We start from the raw sequence: 16,687 nt of genomic DNA, 5'->3' as shown, positions 1-16,687 counted from the left end.
ACCTCAATTCTCGGCCGCCCAATTTGACGGCGAGGCTATTGAGTCCAAGGTTTTGAAGCGATAAGGTTATTCATACCATGATCTGGGCCAGAAAGCCTATTTCACTTGGTGTGAGGCCAATAACATTCCGCCCATGTCATTTTCTCCCCTTTCTGTTCTGGCGTTTCTTCAGGCAGGCCTTGATGCGGGCCTTGCCCTCAGCTCTTTAAAAGGTCAAGTCTCGGCGCTATCCATTTTGTTCCAGAACACACTGGCCTCCCGTCCTCGGGTCAAGACCTTCCTTCAGGGAGTGGCTCATGCGGCTCCTCCTACCGTGCGCCCGTACATCCATTGGATCTTAATCTGGTTCTCGAGGTTCTGCAAGGTCCTCCCTTTGAACCTCTCAGGGAAGTTTCCCTATCCTTTCATGGAAAGTAGCCTTCCTAGTAGCCGTCACCTCCATCCGACACGTGTCGGATTTGGCAGCCATTTCTTGTCGTTCCCTTTTCTTGGTGCTCCACCAGGACAAGGTAGTTCTACGGACTCCGCCTTCTTTCCTTCCTAAGGTGGTGTCCACTTTCCACCTGGATGAGGATATTGTTCTCCCGTCCTTTGTCCGGGTCCAACTCACCCTCGGGAGCGCTCCTTGAACAAGCTGGACTTGGTCAGGGCAAAGAAGGTCTACCTAGCTAGAACGACTCGTTCGAGGGAGTCAGACTCTCTTTTCATCATTCCAGATGGGGCGCGGAAAGGTCAGCCAGCCTCCAAAGCTACTATTGCTCGCTGGATCAGGTCGGCAATTTTGGAGGCCTACCGGATCAAGCATCGAGTGGCCCCTCAGGGAATTAGAGCTCACTCTACCTGGGCAGTGGGTGCCTCCTGGGCGGTGCGTCACAGAGCTTCCGCGCTGCAACTTTGCAAAGCTGCAACATGGTCATCTGTTCACACGTTTGTGACATTCTAGAAGGTCCACACCTACGCTTCGGCGGAGGCCAGCCTAGGTAGAAGGATCCTGCAGGCAGCGGTGGTGAGTCCACTGGCCTGATGGAAGTTTGTTTCCCACCCCAGAGACTGCTTTGGGACGTCCCATGGTCTCTGTGTCCCCCAATAAGGCGAACGAGAAAACAGGATTTTTGGGTTGCTTACCGTAAAATCTGTTTCTCGGAGCCTTCATTGGGGGACACAGCACCCTCCCATGTTCTACAACTCCTGTTCTTATGTTGTTGGTTATGTACAGTTGAGTTGTCTGTTCTGTTTCAATCTATTCTGTTACTTCTCCTACTGCTTTCTCACTAACTGAGGAAATTCCTGCCGGATGGTGGGGTGTATACTGCGGAGGAGGAGCTATCCTTTTTTTGTGCATAGTGTCAGCCTCCTAGTGGCAGCAGCATACACCCATGGTCTCTGTGTCCCCCAATGAAGGCTCCGAGAAACAGATTTTACGGTAAGCAACCCAAAAATCCTGTTTTGTGCTGTTTTGGCTGAAAGATATAAGTTTTTAGCTGGTTTATTAGTTTTAAAAGTGCCACCCCACCTCACAACTCTCTTCATGGAGATGATTGATGCACTGCTGCGTATATGATGCACCTGTCATTCTTGGCCGTCACTAGGGGGAGATGTAGGAGGTGCGCTCCTTCATGAATCAGAGGTATAATCTGTGTGTACAAACTCATGTAATGCTGTATGATACTGACGACACCTCATGTCATGTTTTGAGCAGAGGGACATTTTGTAATTTGTTTATCCAACAGATTTTGTGAGTTTTAAAGCTAAGCATTAGAAATGGGCAGACACCTGGATGTTCGGATTCAGCCGAATAGTTACAAAAAGTTCGGGGTTTCAGAACAGTACCCAAACCTGGACCCCATTCACTTGAATGGGGGGCCCAAACATCCAGTGTTTGCCATGCTGTCATGTGCATGAGAGCGCAGCAAACACTGCTCCTGATCGGCGGTGAAACCATCCCCGCTGGTGAGAGAGCCTCGGTTCCCATGCTGTCAAAAGACGGCATGAGCACTCAGCTGTGATCGTAGGTATAAAGTGTACCTCCGGTCACTGGTGTCAGCTGATAGGACTACAGCTCCCATCATCGGACACCTGCTGTCGCTAATAACAGCGAGAACAGGAGCTGCTGATGGGTTGTATTCATTAGCCGGCTCACTGTGCTGTATTCATTAGCCGGCTCGCTGCGCTGTTAATAAAAAATAAATAAAAAATCGGTGTGGGTTCCCCTGTATTTTTGATAACTAGCCAGGCAAAACTCATAGCTGGGGGCTGCAGCCCTCATCTGTCAGGTTCAGCAAGGCTGGTTATGAAAAATATAGGGGTCCCCTCTCTCTGTATTTTTTAATTATTTAAATTAATTTAAAAAAAAAACGGCGAGGGTACCCCCCATTTTTGACAACCAGCCTTGCTAAAGCAGACAGCTGGGGGCTGGTATTCTCAGGCTGGTAAGGGGCCATGGATATGGCCCCCCCCAGCCTATCCCTCAGCTGCCCAGAAAAGGCAATTCTGGCGCTTTGTCTGCCTCTTCCCACTTGCCCTGTAGCGGTGGCAAGTGGATTTCATATTTGTGGGACTGATGTCACCTTTGTATTGTCCGGTGACATCAAGCCCATGGTTTAGTAATAAAGAGGTGTCTATAAGACTCTACTAATCCTATAAGCCAACAACTGAATGAAAAAATTCACCAAATAATAAGTCATAAATGGATATTCATTATAAATACAATAACCTACTCAAAAAATGAATACACCAAACGGAGTCAAAAACATTAAGACTCAAATTTATTACATAATTACCAATGAGTATACAGAACCAGACATAGTAACATACCATAATTACAGAAAAATACATGTAAAAAATGCATATAAAAAGGACAAAGTGAACACTATAAATAAATAATCATACAAAAATGATGAGGATAATAATAATAATTAAGTGCATAATATATATGGGCTGAAAAAACAGCTCCTAATATGATTTGGATTTATATATAATTTTTTTGTATCTTTTATGCACTTTATTAGGAGCTGTTTTTTCAGCCCATATATATTATGCACTTCATTATTATTATTATCCTCATCATTTTTGTATGATTATTTATTTATAGTGTTTACTTTGTCCTTTTTATATGCATTTTTTACATGTATTTTTCTGTAATTATGGTATGTTAATATGTCTGGTTCTGTATACTCATTGGTAATTATGTAATAAATTTATTTGAGTCTTAATGTTTTGTACTCCGTTTGGTGTATTCATTTTTTGAGTAGGTTATTCTACTAATCCTATAGTAACATGGTAAATAAAGACACAGCAAGAATAAAGTCCTTTATTAGAAATAATACAAAATACACTTTTACTTTTTTATTTGAAAATAACAAACACAAATATACTCGCCTAACGCCTAATTCCACCAAAGCCCTCGTTCTCCTGTAATAAAACTAAAATAAAAAAAAATATACAAAACCTGTATGTCGTTCTGTCCCACGTCGTAATCCATGTCTGGGGGATAAACCATTTTCAACCTGGACGGTGCCACGATGTGACTATTCAGGCTGAGAACCACTGGGGAATGAGCTGCTGGGAGCGCAGCATCAGTGACCAGTGGTGACGTCATCGAGGTTACCTCCGGTCACTGAGGGCAGCGTTCCCAGCCGGGCTGAGCTGCGTTTTTTTTTTTTTTTTTAATTATTTACAGCGCAGGAGTCTGCTAATGAATACTCCCATCAGCCGCTCCTGCTCTCACTATTATTAGCAGCAGCAGGTGTCAGATGATGGGAGCTGTAGTCCCATCAGCTGATGCCAGTGACATGAGGTAAACTTTATGCCTCCGATCACAGCTGAGTGCTTACGCTGTCTTTTGATTGCATGGTAACCGCGGCTCTCTGACCGGCGGGGATGATTTCACCGCCGATCAGAAGCGGAGTTTCCCGCGCTGTCACGCACATGACGCGTGTCAAACAACCCAGTGTTTGGGCAGCCGAACCCGAACAGTAACTCGGACTTCCTAGTAAAGTCAATGTTCGGTGTTCAGTACGGATGCCGAACTTTACTGTTCCGGTTGGTCCATCTCTACTAAGCATGTGTACAGTATATTACAATATAAGCATATTTGTTTATTCTGCAGCTGCTGGAGGAGATAGTTACACTCATGGACAGCCTGTCAGTGTGGTACCCAGCCGGTCTAGAATCCGAGACCCTGTCTCAAATAGAGTTCCGTCTTCTGCTTGGATTCATCGGACAGGACAATCTTCAGGTTTGTTGGATGTTTCACAGAGGTGTTATCTATTGTCCCTAACACAAGAACAGTGGAGGTTGTTACTCAACCTCTCAACTTTAAGAAGTGTTCTCATGTTTCTTCATAAGCGTAACGCTCCTCTGTCTCCCAGCTTCCTGTTTGCTGGGAGGTGGTGCGCTCTTGAAGATTGACAATTTTGAACAGCAGCATGCTTGTGCCGCTGGTCCGAACTAAGCACTTTCCTGTGCTGTTAACAGAAGTAGCTGTGCCTTTGTAGCATGGGAAAATTGCAGGGAGGAGAGGCTGGTCATATCCAGCGCTCCAGCCAGTTTCAGCATCAGGTGAGCAGGCTGTAAAGCAGCATAGAGCCTACTCACAACAAACTCTCCTTACATAATAATGAACCACTCTGAAACCGCAGGGTAGCTGATAACACAGGAAGCACGTTATAAACATTAGAGATAAAAGTCCCTCTATTCTTATTAATGGTGAGGATTTCTAATGAAAGGAATATTGCGGAGTTGCTTCTTAAAGTTCTTTCTGATGGGTTGTTCAGTTTTCACGTTTTTACATCAGGCCCAGATTGATATGACGACTTCTTCAGTCCTGACTTGTCTGCAGATTTTACAACAAACACATTTGACTTTTTACATTTTCAGGACCATCCCCATCTGTTCCCAACCTGCACAAGCTCTTTCCTGCCAATACGCCAATGCTCATCATGTAGTTGCCATAGTTGTCCCTGTTACTGCACCTGCTGTCTGGCAGAGTAACAGTGCTTCTCTTAGTGCACAGCATAGTAATAATTGCCACCACAATGGCCAATTCATAGTAACAATGCCCCCTTAGTGCCCTCTAGACAGTAGCAATGCCCTCTGTGGGCCCCTCTGACTGTTGCTATACCCTGAGTGCCCCTATAAAATGCATTTTGGCCACAATGACTGTAAAAAATTAATAATGCACTTTGAATAGCCACTGAACAATTACTGTTGTCCCAGGTGGCCCCAAAGAGTAATATTGTCCACTCAGTGCCCCACAAAACGTAATAATGTTACCTGAGCTCCCCCTTTTAAAATCCTGTCCTGAGTGTCCCACCAAACGCAATATTGCCTACCGAGTTCCTTATACAAAGAATGTCTCCTGAGTCCCGCCACATATAGTAATGCCCCATGACTCCCATATACAGTATTAATGCCCCTCGAACGAACTCCACATATTATAATAATGCCCCCTAATTCCCTCCAACATATAGTCATAAATCCCCCTGCACACAAGTCCACCCATACATTATTATTTATTTCTACAGCACCAATGATTCCATGGTGCTCTGCATGAGGGGTTACATACAAAATACAAATATCACTTACAGTAAACATACTAACAATGATAGACTGGTACAGAGGGAAGAGGACCCTGCCCTTGCAGGCTTACATTCTACAGGATGGTGGGGAAGGAGACAGTAGGTCGGGGGGTTGATGTAGCTCCCGTAGTGGTGAGGAGGTAGCGGGGTCAGTGCAGGCTGTAAGCTTTCTTCAAGAGGTGGGTTTTCAGGTTCCATGTGAAGGATCCGAATGTGGTTGATAGTCGGACATGTTGGGGCACAGAATTCCAGAGGATGGGGACACTCAGGAGAAGTCTTGGAGGCGATTGGGTGAGGAACGAATAAGTGTGGAGGAGATAATGAGATCTGAGGAGGACTGGAGATTACGTGAGGGAAGATTAGTTCGGAGATGTACAGAAGAGAAAGGTTAGGGACGGCTTTGTATGTCGGTGTTAGTAGTCTGCACTGGATATGCTGGGGATTCGATAGCCAATGAAGGGATTTGCGGAGGCGTAGCGAGGAGAGAGATGAATTAGTCAGGCAGCAGAGTTAAGGATGAACTGGAGAGGTGCGAGAGTGTTAGCAGGTAGGTAACAGAGGAGGATATTGCAGTAGTCGAGACAGGAGATGATGAGGGCATGCACAAGCATTTTAGTAGATTGAGGGTTGAGGAAAGTGTGGATTGTGGAAATATTTTCTCTTTCCCCCATGACGGCACCACGGAGATAGAGGGATCCGCCCTCAGGGACAGGAAACCTACAGATGAAAAAGGCGATACCTCTCTCCCACATCAGTTGGTTTCCTGTCCCTGACGGGGAACCTACAGTCGACGCGGGATGCCAGGGACAGAACCAGTCCGGTAATAGGCAGCGGGGCTCCCTGCCTCAGCTGGGCCAAGGCCTTGTGCGGGCTTCCCCTGAAGCACCACCACCGGGGTCGGCGGGCCTTGAGGGTGAGTGGGGAGAGGCAGTGAAGATCGGACAAAGGAAGTCTGCCGATCCCAGGAAGATAGAAAAAGAAAGAGGGGAGCTGCCTCCTACAGGTATTGGCGGCGGCTACTAAAGGAGAGACCCCTGCCGAGCGTGGCGGCGGCCTCCGGGAGCCGCAAGACATAAGGCCTCTGCCGGACCTCGGAGCGGCCTGAGGCGGGTGGCGGCGGCCACCGTGAGCCGCGACATACAGGGCCTATGCAGGGCCTCGGAGCGGATGGCGGCGGCCACCGGGAGCCGCAGCAGGGCCTCGGCAGACAGGCGCAGGACGCCGGCACGGCGTGCGCGCTCAGAGCGCTTGAGTAAGGGGCGCAATGCACTGCTGGGAAATTTCGCAGTGCGCATGCGCCAGCGGGGGTGCAGGGACCTCTGGGTAGAGGCCGGCGCCAAATTCAAAAAGAGGAAAAAAAAAAAAAGAAATTAAGCTCATATTTAAATCCCCACTAAGGGGGAAAAGGAGCGATCACCATGAGTTAAAATCCACAGAAAGAGAAGGAGACGTGGCAGCGGTCCCCGAAGGAGGGGACGAGGCAAGCGCAGGAACAGCCCCAGCGCAACTCTTCGCAGCAGCAGCGGTCATGTAGGATCGCGGCGCAGCCAGAGCTCCACCATGGCGGCACAGCCAGAAGTGGATTCAGCGGTGGAAATAATCCCTACGCCCGAGACGGTATCTCTCGTTCCACAAGGAGGGTGAGTGATCTCCGTGAATGCCCGCTCGCTAATGTGCGATTATTAATTTTCTCTTTTTCAGGGGCGTAAATGCACAGCCAAATCCAGACACATGGTATGTGCTATATGCACGGAGGAGCTACCCCCTGCGTGGGAGAAAAAGCTCTGTGCGGCATGCATAGAGCAGACAATACAGGAGGAATCCCCAAGGTTTGCTTTAGACCTCAAAACACTAATAAGTACCCCGGTTGAGGATGCCCTTAAGGGCGTTAGAACCTCAAAGAAAAAACATAGGTCCAGGCATAGATCTCCAGAGTCCAGTGTTAGTGAGTCAGGAAGTGAACTGTCTGACTCAAGTAATTCATCATCCTCCCAGTCCTCTTCATCTTCAGAAGCTGCTTCCCCATTGAAGAAACGGACACCCTTGTAAAAGCTGTGAGGACAACTATGGGACTGGTAGATGAATGCCCTAAGAAAACGGCCCAAGATATGATGTTCGGTGGGCTGGAACAACAAAAACGGAGGGCTTTTCCGGTCAATGAGAAAATCCACTCCCTAATTAAACGAGAATGGAAAAAGCCAGACAAATAGGTCCTCCTAACACCCCAGAGGAAATACCACTATGACGACCCGGCGTGCAAAAGCTTCTAAAAAATTTGCCCTGCCCTTCGACGCCATGGGCACCCTGAAAGACACAATGGATAAAAAAGCATAAACTTTTTTTAAAAATGCTTGGGAAGTGGCACGAGGGGGGCTAAAGCCTGCCATAGCAGCCACGTGCATGGCACGCGCCCTAATTGTCTGGCTGCATCACTTAGATTCACAAATAAAGGAAAAAGTACCAAGAGAAGCAATGCAAAGGTCAGTTTCTGTAATGAAGGGAGGAGCAGCTTTCTTGGCGGATGCGTCAGTAGACTCGACTAGGCTGGCGGCCAGGACAGCAGCTTTTTCAAATGCCGCAAGACGCGCTTTATGGCTGAAATGCTGACCGGGAGACTTGCAGACAAAAACCAAATTGTGCGCAATCCCGTGCGAGGGGGAATTTTTATTTGGCCCAACGCTAGACGACATCTTGGACAAGGCAGGGGACAAGAAAAAATCCTTCCCCGGGTTCCCTAGTCAAGCATACAAACGGCCCTTTCGGAACAGAAGGTTCATGCAACAAAAGCCCCCAAAAGGGAACAAAGAAGGGTGGGAGGATAGAAGAAATAAAAATAAAGGCTTTATGTTTAACAAACCCCCCGACAACAAGAAGCCACAATGAAGGTACTCCCCGGGACGGGGGAAGATTATCCTACTTTTTCCAGGCTTGGGAAAAAATATCCGCAAGTTCATGGATACTAAGCATAATAAAGGAAGGTCTGAGGCTAAAATTCAATACCCTCCCAAACAACTCTTTTGTGATAACGCCCCAAAGGACATCACACGAGCAGCTGGCTCTGCAACAAGAAATCGTGAATCTAAGGGAGAAGGACATACTACAAGAAGTCCCCTACCAGGACAGAGGTAAAGGCTTCTACTCCCCTCTCTTCCTTCGCAGGAAGCCAGACAGATCGTACAGGGCGATCATAAATCTAAAAAAACTGAACAAGTTCCTGGAAATTCAGCACTTCAAAATGGAGACAATAAAATCTTGTGTAAAAATGCTTCCCCCATCTTGTTTCATGGCGGTATTAGACTTGAGAGACGCATATTACCATGTACCTATTCACAAAGACCACAGGAAATACCTCAGGGTGGTGGTGACGATCCAGGGGGAGATAAAACATCAGTTCAGAGCCCTCCCCTTTGGGCTAGCTATTGCTCCAAGGGTATTTACAAAGATAATGTCAGAAGTAATTGCCCACATAAGAGAGCAAAACATCCTGATAGTTCCATACCTGGACGATCTCTTAATAGTAGGTGTCACCTTTCACCACTGCAAACAACAACTGGACATGGTCATGAGATCTCTACTGAGTCTAGGAAGGATGCTGAATTTGCCCAAATCCAGACTTGTACCAAATCAGGTGCATGAGTACTTGGGGATAATACTGGACTCAACCGAACAAAAATGCTATCTTCTGCAGACGAAGATTCAAAAGATGACACAGATGGTGTCACAAATGATAGCTTCCCCAGTCACTACCCTGAGAAAAGCAATGTCTCTATTGGGGTCAATGACAGCCTGCGGCAGTACAGTGGGCACAAAGCCATACTCGAGACTTACAGTGGGAAATATTAGACGCAGACGTTTCCCTACGCGGGAATCTAGACAGGCAATTGGACATCTCACCAAGCACAATACATTCCTTAACATGGTGGGTGGATCCAGTCAATCTAACCAAGGGGGTTCCTTGGGCGCTACCAGTGACAAAGATCCTGACTACGGATGCAAGCCCCTGGGGGTGGAGTGCACATCTAGGCAATCAGGTGGCGCAAGGGCCCTGGGCTCAGGGAAGAGAGTCAGTTTCCTCAAATGTGAAGGAGCTACTGGCAGTAAAGCTAGCTCTCGATCATTTTCTAGATTCACTTCGCTCCCAACATACAAGGGTCTTCTCAGACAACCAGGTAGTGGTAGCATATCTAAACCACCAGGGGGGCACCAGATCTCGAGCGCTGATGGAGGTGACAAAATCCATCTTTCACCTAGCAGAACACAATCTAGAATCCCTGACAGCCCTTCACATAAAAGGTTCGGAAAACTGAACAGCGGACTTCTTAAGCAGAACACGCCTAAAACAGAGGGAGTGGGAACTAAGCCAGTCAGTCTTGAGCCAAATTGTGAAACTCTGGGGCCGGGCAGAAATAGACTTATTTGCGAACAGTCAGAAACGGAAGTTGGAAATGTTCTGCTCGATCGATCCCCGGGGGGGGGGCAGTAGCTCTAGACGCCTTCACGATTCCCTGGGATTATCATCTGGCTTACGCCTTCCCTCCAATATCTCTCATCCCCTTAGGACGGAGGAAAATACGGGGGGACAAGGCGACGGTAGTGATAATAGCACCCTTCTGGCGACGGAGTATATGGTTCCCCTGGCTAAGAAGAATGTCCGTAACAGATCCCTGGGTTCTGCCAGAAACTCCAGACCTTCTATCCCAGGGACCAGTATATCACCCCCATATAAAAAAACTTACACATGACAGCTTGGCTTTTGAGACGGAACTCCTAAGCAATAGGGGCTTCTCATCAAACTTTGTTTCCACACTACTACAAAGCAGAAAGCCAGTAACCACTAAAGCCTATGGCAAAGTGTGGAAAAAATTCATGTCATTGTCAGGCTCCGACCCAACGGGAGAAATCCCAATAGACAAAATTCTGGAATCCCTACAGAGGGGGTTGAAAAAGGGGTTAGCTACCAGCACCTTAAAAGTACAGGTGGCGGAGCTTTGTATAACCATGACCTAGCCAAAAATAGATGGGTTATGAGATTCATTAGAGCCTCAAGTAGATCCAGCCTGATCCCCCTACACACCCCCCCCCCCGGATCTAAACCTAGTGCTAAACGCACTAACCTAATCTCCCTTCAAACCCCTAGCAGAGGTTCCCTTAAAAATATTGTCCCTTAAGACCTCCCTCCTCGTAGCCTTAACTTCTGCCCGCCGCATTAGTGATATGCAAGCTTTGTCTGCCCACTCACCCTTCACGCAAGTACTAGATGATAGGGTAATTCTTAGAACTGGCCCAGCATATCTTCCCAAGGTATCGTCACAGTTTCATAGGACCCAGGAAATCTCCCTACCCTCCTTCTGTCCCAATCCAAAGAACAAAACAGAAGAGGTATTACACACTTTAGATGTAAAAAGGTGCCTGGTCCAATACTTGACAACCACGAGGGAGTTTAGGAAGGATAGGGCTCTTTGTCTGTTTTCAGGGTCCTCGGAAGGGTCAAAAAGCATCGAAGGCCACACTGGCGAGATGGATAAGAGAGGCCATCACCCTATCCTACTCCTCCTGCGGGGCGGCCATCCCGGAGGACGTAAGGGCCCATTCAACCAGGGCAGTGGCATCATCCTGGGCGGAGAAAGCCGGCGCTTCAATAGACCAGATATGTAGAGTGGCCACTTGGTCTCCCCCTCTACACTTTTCAAACATTGCCGTCTAGACTTGACCTCCTGTTCAGATCTCACCTTTGGGAAAAGGGTTCTGGAGTCGGTGGTCCCTCCCTAGATGTACAATCTTTGTAATTCTCTCCGTGGTGCAGTCATGGGGGAAAGAGAAAATCGTAGTTACTTACAGATAACAGTATTTCTCTGATCCCATGACGGCACCCGTACATCCCCTCCCTTTCACACACAGGTGTGCACATTAGAGTGAGTTAGTTAGCTTTAGTGCTTAGCCACACGATGCCTCTATTAATCTTAATTTGATGAATTTTGTTTTTTTTTATAACCATTTGAGTTGCAGCTGAAAGTTCTGTGTAATGCTCTGTAAACCAACTGATATGGGAGAGAGGTACCGCCTTTTTCATCTGTAGGTTTCCTGTCCCTGAGGGCGGATCCCTCTCTCTCCGTGGTGCCGTCATGGGATCAGAGAAATACCGTTATCGGTAGGTAACTACGATTTTTGAGCTGGAGGCGACAGGAGGTGGAGAGAGCTTGGATGTGCAGTTTGAAGGACAAGGCAGAGTCAAAGGTTACTCCAAGGCAGCGAATTTACGGTACAAAGGAAATAACATTATAATGTTTCCTTCCAAAAAAAGTATTAGTGTGTCAGTGTATATATATTTTAAATTTAGTTTTCTGGGACACTATAACTTATTCATAAGGAAAAATTATTGCTATATGTGGATGGACTATAGGCATTTTCACAATTTGAGTGAAATTTGTGTGGGGAAATATTAATAAATGTGAAAGGGCATAATTATTGTTAGTTTAGAGGGGAAATTCAGGGGTGTATATATAACTGTAAGTGGGAGGTACCCAAGGCAATATTACTCTGTAGGGATTCAGGTGACATTATTACTATATGTTAAGGGTACTCGGCTAACCCTGTGTCCGAACAAATCCGCCAGCACAGTCAGCGTCCGAGTGCAGCCGGAGTGAAGCAGTAATGTCGCAGTAATGTCATTGCACCACCTGCACCAGGACACTCATGCCATTCTGTAGGTGACAGACCTATGTTCTGCTAGTTAATGGAGACCCATCCTACCTGCTTTTACTACAGAGTTTTTGTATTGGTGAGCTATGCAGGCCAATACAGTTATGAATGGCGGATGCCCGGTGATGAGGGTCATCCCCACTGGGTCTTTCCCTTTTGCTTCGCTAGTAATTCAAAAATTGCATTGCACAGGATAGCTGTAGGGAATTTCATATTCCTATATTAGCACCCTGAAAGCACTTGTTATTTTTGTCTTGTTCACTCCTTGTTAGATAGCATATAATGAGAGCGTTCTTGACTGGAATCAGGAAATGTCTGTCAGGTTCTCAGCAGCAGTATGAGGCTTGGGAATGAAACTGCATAGACCACTTACCGTACACTAAACTGATTTGTATATAAGTTGAAGAAGTGAAGCTAGATTATTTCACCCAGTCCTAAATTGCACATTTAAGTTTTCTTGTTTTAGAAAAGTGTCTGCTACACTGTCCTGTCCACAAGGACTCTGGTTATGACAACTGTTTGTTCTTCCAGGTATTTGCCATGGCTACCGCAAAGCTCAATACTCTGTTGCAAACAAAGGTGATTGAAAAGCAAGAAGAAGCTTGTTACCTGCTTGGGAAACTAGAAGGCATCCTCAGCAAATCTATTCTGGACAGATCGGAAACCTACTCATTCCTTGTTCCCATTGTGAGGACTTTGGTTTCTAAAATATATGAACTGCTCTTCATGAACCTACATTTACCGTCCCTTCCAATTACTAATGGGAGCCCTTCATTGTTTGAAGACTTCCAGGACTATTGCAAGTCTGAGGAGTGGAGGATCTTTATAGACAAATTTGTAAGTATGTTTCAGCTCTTGTCTGCTGATACCTTTTGACACAACCAGAAGGGCAGCTAGCTTTGGGCTTATTCTGCTTCTTCCTTGGCGAGCAGACCAGTGCATCTTTCCCCAAGCTAGCAGAACACTCACTACTTCTTTATATTCTGGTCTGCTGGTCACCAGAAGAACTTGCCGAGTGCTGTCCAGCTGAGCAGTCTGAGAATGACTCTTCCTCATCAGTATCACAGCTGAAGACAGCCATTACACATAGCGATGCACCAGCGATCCCGACAACGATATGGATCGCTGTTGCATCGCTAAGTGGTCGCTAGTGAGCTGCCACACAGGCAGATCTCACCAGCGACATAGCAGGGGTCGGGGGTCGCTACTTACCTGTCAGACGCGGCGTTCCTGACGTCCTCCCTCCCGCCTCCAAGCCTCGCTCGTCGGCGCCACAGGAAGCGCAGCAGGAAGTGGCCAACGAGAAACGGTCCAGGACCTTCTCGCGCGATCAACGATGAGCAGCAGGGGAGCCGGTCGGAGGTAAGTATCACATGCAGTGATATCGCTGCAACATCACAAAATCGGTGACTTTACAGCGATATTGCTAGCGATATCGCAGTGTGTAACGGGGGCTTAACACTGCGTATGTACAGTTGTGCTCAAAAGTTTACATATCTCGACAGAATTTTTGCTTTCTTGGCCTTTTTTCAGAGAATATGAATGATGACACCAAAACTTTTTCTTTACTCATGGTTAGTGATTGGGTGAAGCCATTTATTGTCAAAGTACTGTGTTTTCTCTTTGTTAAATCAGATAATTTTTATTATCAATATTCAAATTAACAACTACACACAATTGTGTCAGGAAAGGAGAATAGTCATGTTTACAAACATTTTGAAACAATCCCCCAGTTCCCCCCCCTCATCTCCCCCCTCCCTTAAATCCTCGATAAACAAGAATGGGACATTAGCATACATTGCTTACACAATAAAACAACATCCCTCTGGAATCAGTTTCTCTCCATCCACGGTTTCCAAAGTGTTTCAAAAGTTTTCACACTTTTCCTTTTTTCATAAATATCCTTTTTCATATTAATAACCATATCAGACTGTCTATAAAATTCCCGCAGAGTCGGCGGTTCCCCACTCAACCAGTGCCTGGCAATCAACTTACGTGCAACATACAATATCTAGCTATGGCCAGTTTATGATGATTTGGAACTCGGATCTCCTCCACATATCCCAATATATATATCACAGGATCGCTTGCGATTGTACAGCTATACGATTTCCCAATTGCTTCTCCCACCTCCAACCAATATGCATTCAATCTCGTACATTGCCATAACATGTGCAGAATCCCTGCCCCCTCGGACTGGCACCTAGGACACTCAGAAGTCTGTGTCAGCCCTGCCTTATAAAGCCTATCCGGAGTTCTATATACTCTGTGAAGCACATATATCTGTGAAAGTCTACCCGGCTCACTTAATGATAACTGAGGAATATATTCCATGATATCTTCCCATTTATCCTCCTCTATCCTTCCCAACTCTTCCTCCCATTTCTCTTTTGCTTTAATAGGGAATCTATTAAGAAAGGTATATAACAAATCCCTATAAATATCGGAGACTACCCCTTTCGTTCCTCCCGTCGCACAGACATAGTCCACCAGAATATCTCTACAAATTCCCATATCCATCGTTTTACTCTGCGCCAGATAGGCGTGTCTCAACTGTCCATATTGAAACCTACAGGTCTCCTGCAACCCATAAGTCTCCTGCAGTGTCTCAAAGGATAACAGTCCTCGTGTGTCCTGAATCTGAGCCACATATTGAATACCTAATGATATCCAATTTTTGAATTCCCCCATTTTAATAAATTCAGGTAGTACTTCATTGTTCCATATTGGGGAGAGATTTGTTAATAGTCCCACTTCTCTTGTCTTTTTAATTGCCTCCCATACTTTGTGAACCATTATCAAAGTAGGATAGGCCGCACCAAACTTCCCAAATCCCCCTGCCTCCAGACCCTGAACCAATGGATCCCTTCGTGTTTTCTCTTTTTAAATCATAATGACAACTCAGAACATCCAAATGACCCTGACCAAAAGTTTACATACACTGGTGATTTTGGCCTAATAAGGCTGGTTTCACATTAGCGCATTTTCAGCGCGCGCACGGCCGGGGGTAGCTCCGCCCCCGAGCCGGCTCTCTGCCCGGCGTGCCCGCCCCTTGCTTGTAGCTCCGCCTACTAGCGGACAGCGGCGCCTGCGATCGGCGCACCCTATCTTTAGCATAGGGTGCGCAGATCGTGCGCAGGCCGTGCGCTAGTTGCGCTTTGACCTGCGCTGCGCACTTTTGACGGTGCGCCGTGCGCGCCAAAATCAAACTTTTCGGATTTTGGCGCGCACGGCGCACCGTCAAAAGTGCGCAGCGCAGGTCAAAGCGCAACTAGCGCACGGCCTGCGCACGATCTGCGCACCCTATGCTAAAGATAGGGTGCGCCGATCGCAGGCGCCGCTGTCCGCTAGTAGGCGGCGCTACAAGCAAGGGGCGGGCACGCCGGGCAGAGAGCCGGCTCGGGGGCGGAGCTACCCCCGGCCGTGCGCGCGCTGAAAATGCGCTAATGTGAAACCAGCCTATCATGCACAGAAGTTACCACAAATGGGTTTGAATGGCTACTAAAGGTAACATCCTCACCTGTGAGAAATGCCAGGAAAATTGTTTGGGATGCAAAGAAATACCCACAAATAACATCAGCTGAAATACTGGACTCTCTGAAAACTAGCAGTGTGTCTGTTCCAAGATACACAATAAGGAGGCACTTGAAGAAAAATGGGCTGCATGGTCGAGTTGCCAGAAGAAAGCCATTACTGCGCAAATTCCACAAAGTATCTCGCCTACAATACGCAAAACAGCACAGAGACAAGCCTCAAAACTTGTGGAACACGGTAATTTGGAGTGATGAGACCAAAATTGAACTGTTTGGCCACAACCATAAACGTTACATTTGGAGAGAGGTTAACAAGGTCTGTGATGAAAGGAACTCCATTCCTACTGTGAAGCACGGAGGTGGATCGTGGATGTTTTGGGGATGTGTGAGCTACAAATGCACAGGAAACTTGGTCAAAGTTGAAGGAAAGATGAATGCAGCACGTTAGCAGCAAATACTGGAGGCACATTTGCGGTCATCAGTCTGGAAGCTGCGCTTGGGATGTACTTGGACGTTCCAACATGACAATGATCCAAAACACAAGGCCAAGTCGACCTGTCATTCGCTACAGCAGAACAAAATGAAGGTTCTGGAGTGGCCATCTCAGTCTCCTGATCTCAATATCATTGAGCCACTCTAGGGAGATCTTAAGCGTGCAGTTCATCCAAGACAGCCCAGGAATTTACAGGAACTGGAGGCTTTTTGCCAAGAAGAGTGGGCAGCTTTACCATCTGAGAAAATGAAGAACCTCATGCACAACTACCACAAAAGACTTCAAGCTGTCATTGATGTTAGAGGGGCAATAAACGGTATTAAGAAATGGAGTATGTGAACTTTTGATCAGGGTCATGTGGCTTTCTTCTGGCGACTCGACCA

At 46.8% G+C, this 16,687-nt stretch overlaps 1 protein-coding gene across 3 annotated transcripts in view; it reads left to right on the top strand.

Moving 5' to 3' along the window:
* NBEAL1 (neurobeachin like 1) overlaps positions 1-16,687 on the top strand; it is a 363,036-nt gene that overhangs the window by 231,542 nt on the left and 114,807 nt on the right. For all 3 annotated transcript variants that reach the window (XM_073551440.1, XM_073551438.1, XM_073551439.1), the window contains 2 exons: positions 4,109-4,237; positions 12,810-13,115. In XM_073551440.1, coding sequence (XP_073407541.1) covers positions 4,109-4,237; positions 12,810-13,115 — 435 coding nt within the window. The remainder of the gene's footprint in view (positions 1-4,108; positions 4,238-12,809; positions 13,116-16,687) is intronic.

This window comes from Dendrobates tinctorius, unplaced genomic scaffold (genome assembly GCF_039654945.1).
Source record: "Dendrobates tinctorius isolate UK_male_01 unplaced genomic scaffold, ASM3965494v1 ptg000177l, whole genome shotgun sequence".
Lineage (NCBI taxonomy): Eukaryota > Metazoa > Chordata > Amphibia > Anura > Dendrobatidae > Dendrobates > Dendrobates tinctorius.
The sequence above is the reverse complement of the archived record's forward strand: the minus strand, read 5'-3'. Positions and strand labels throughout refer to the sequence as shown.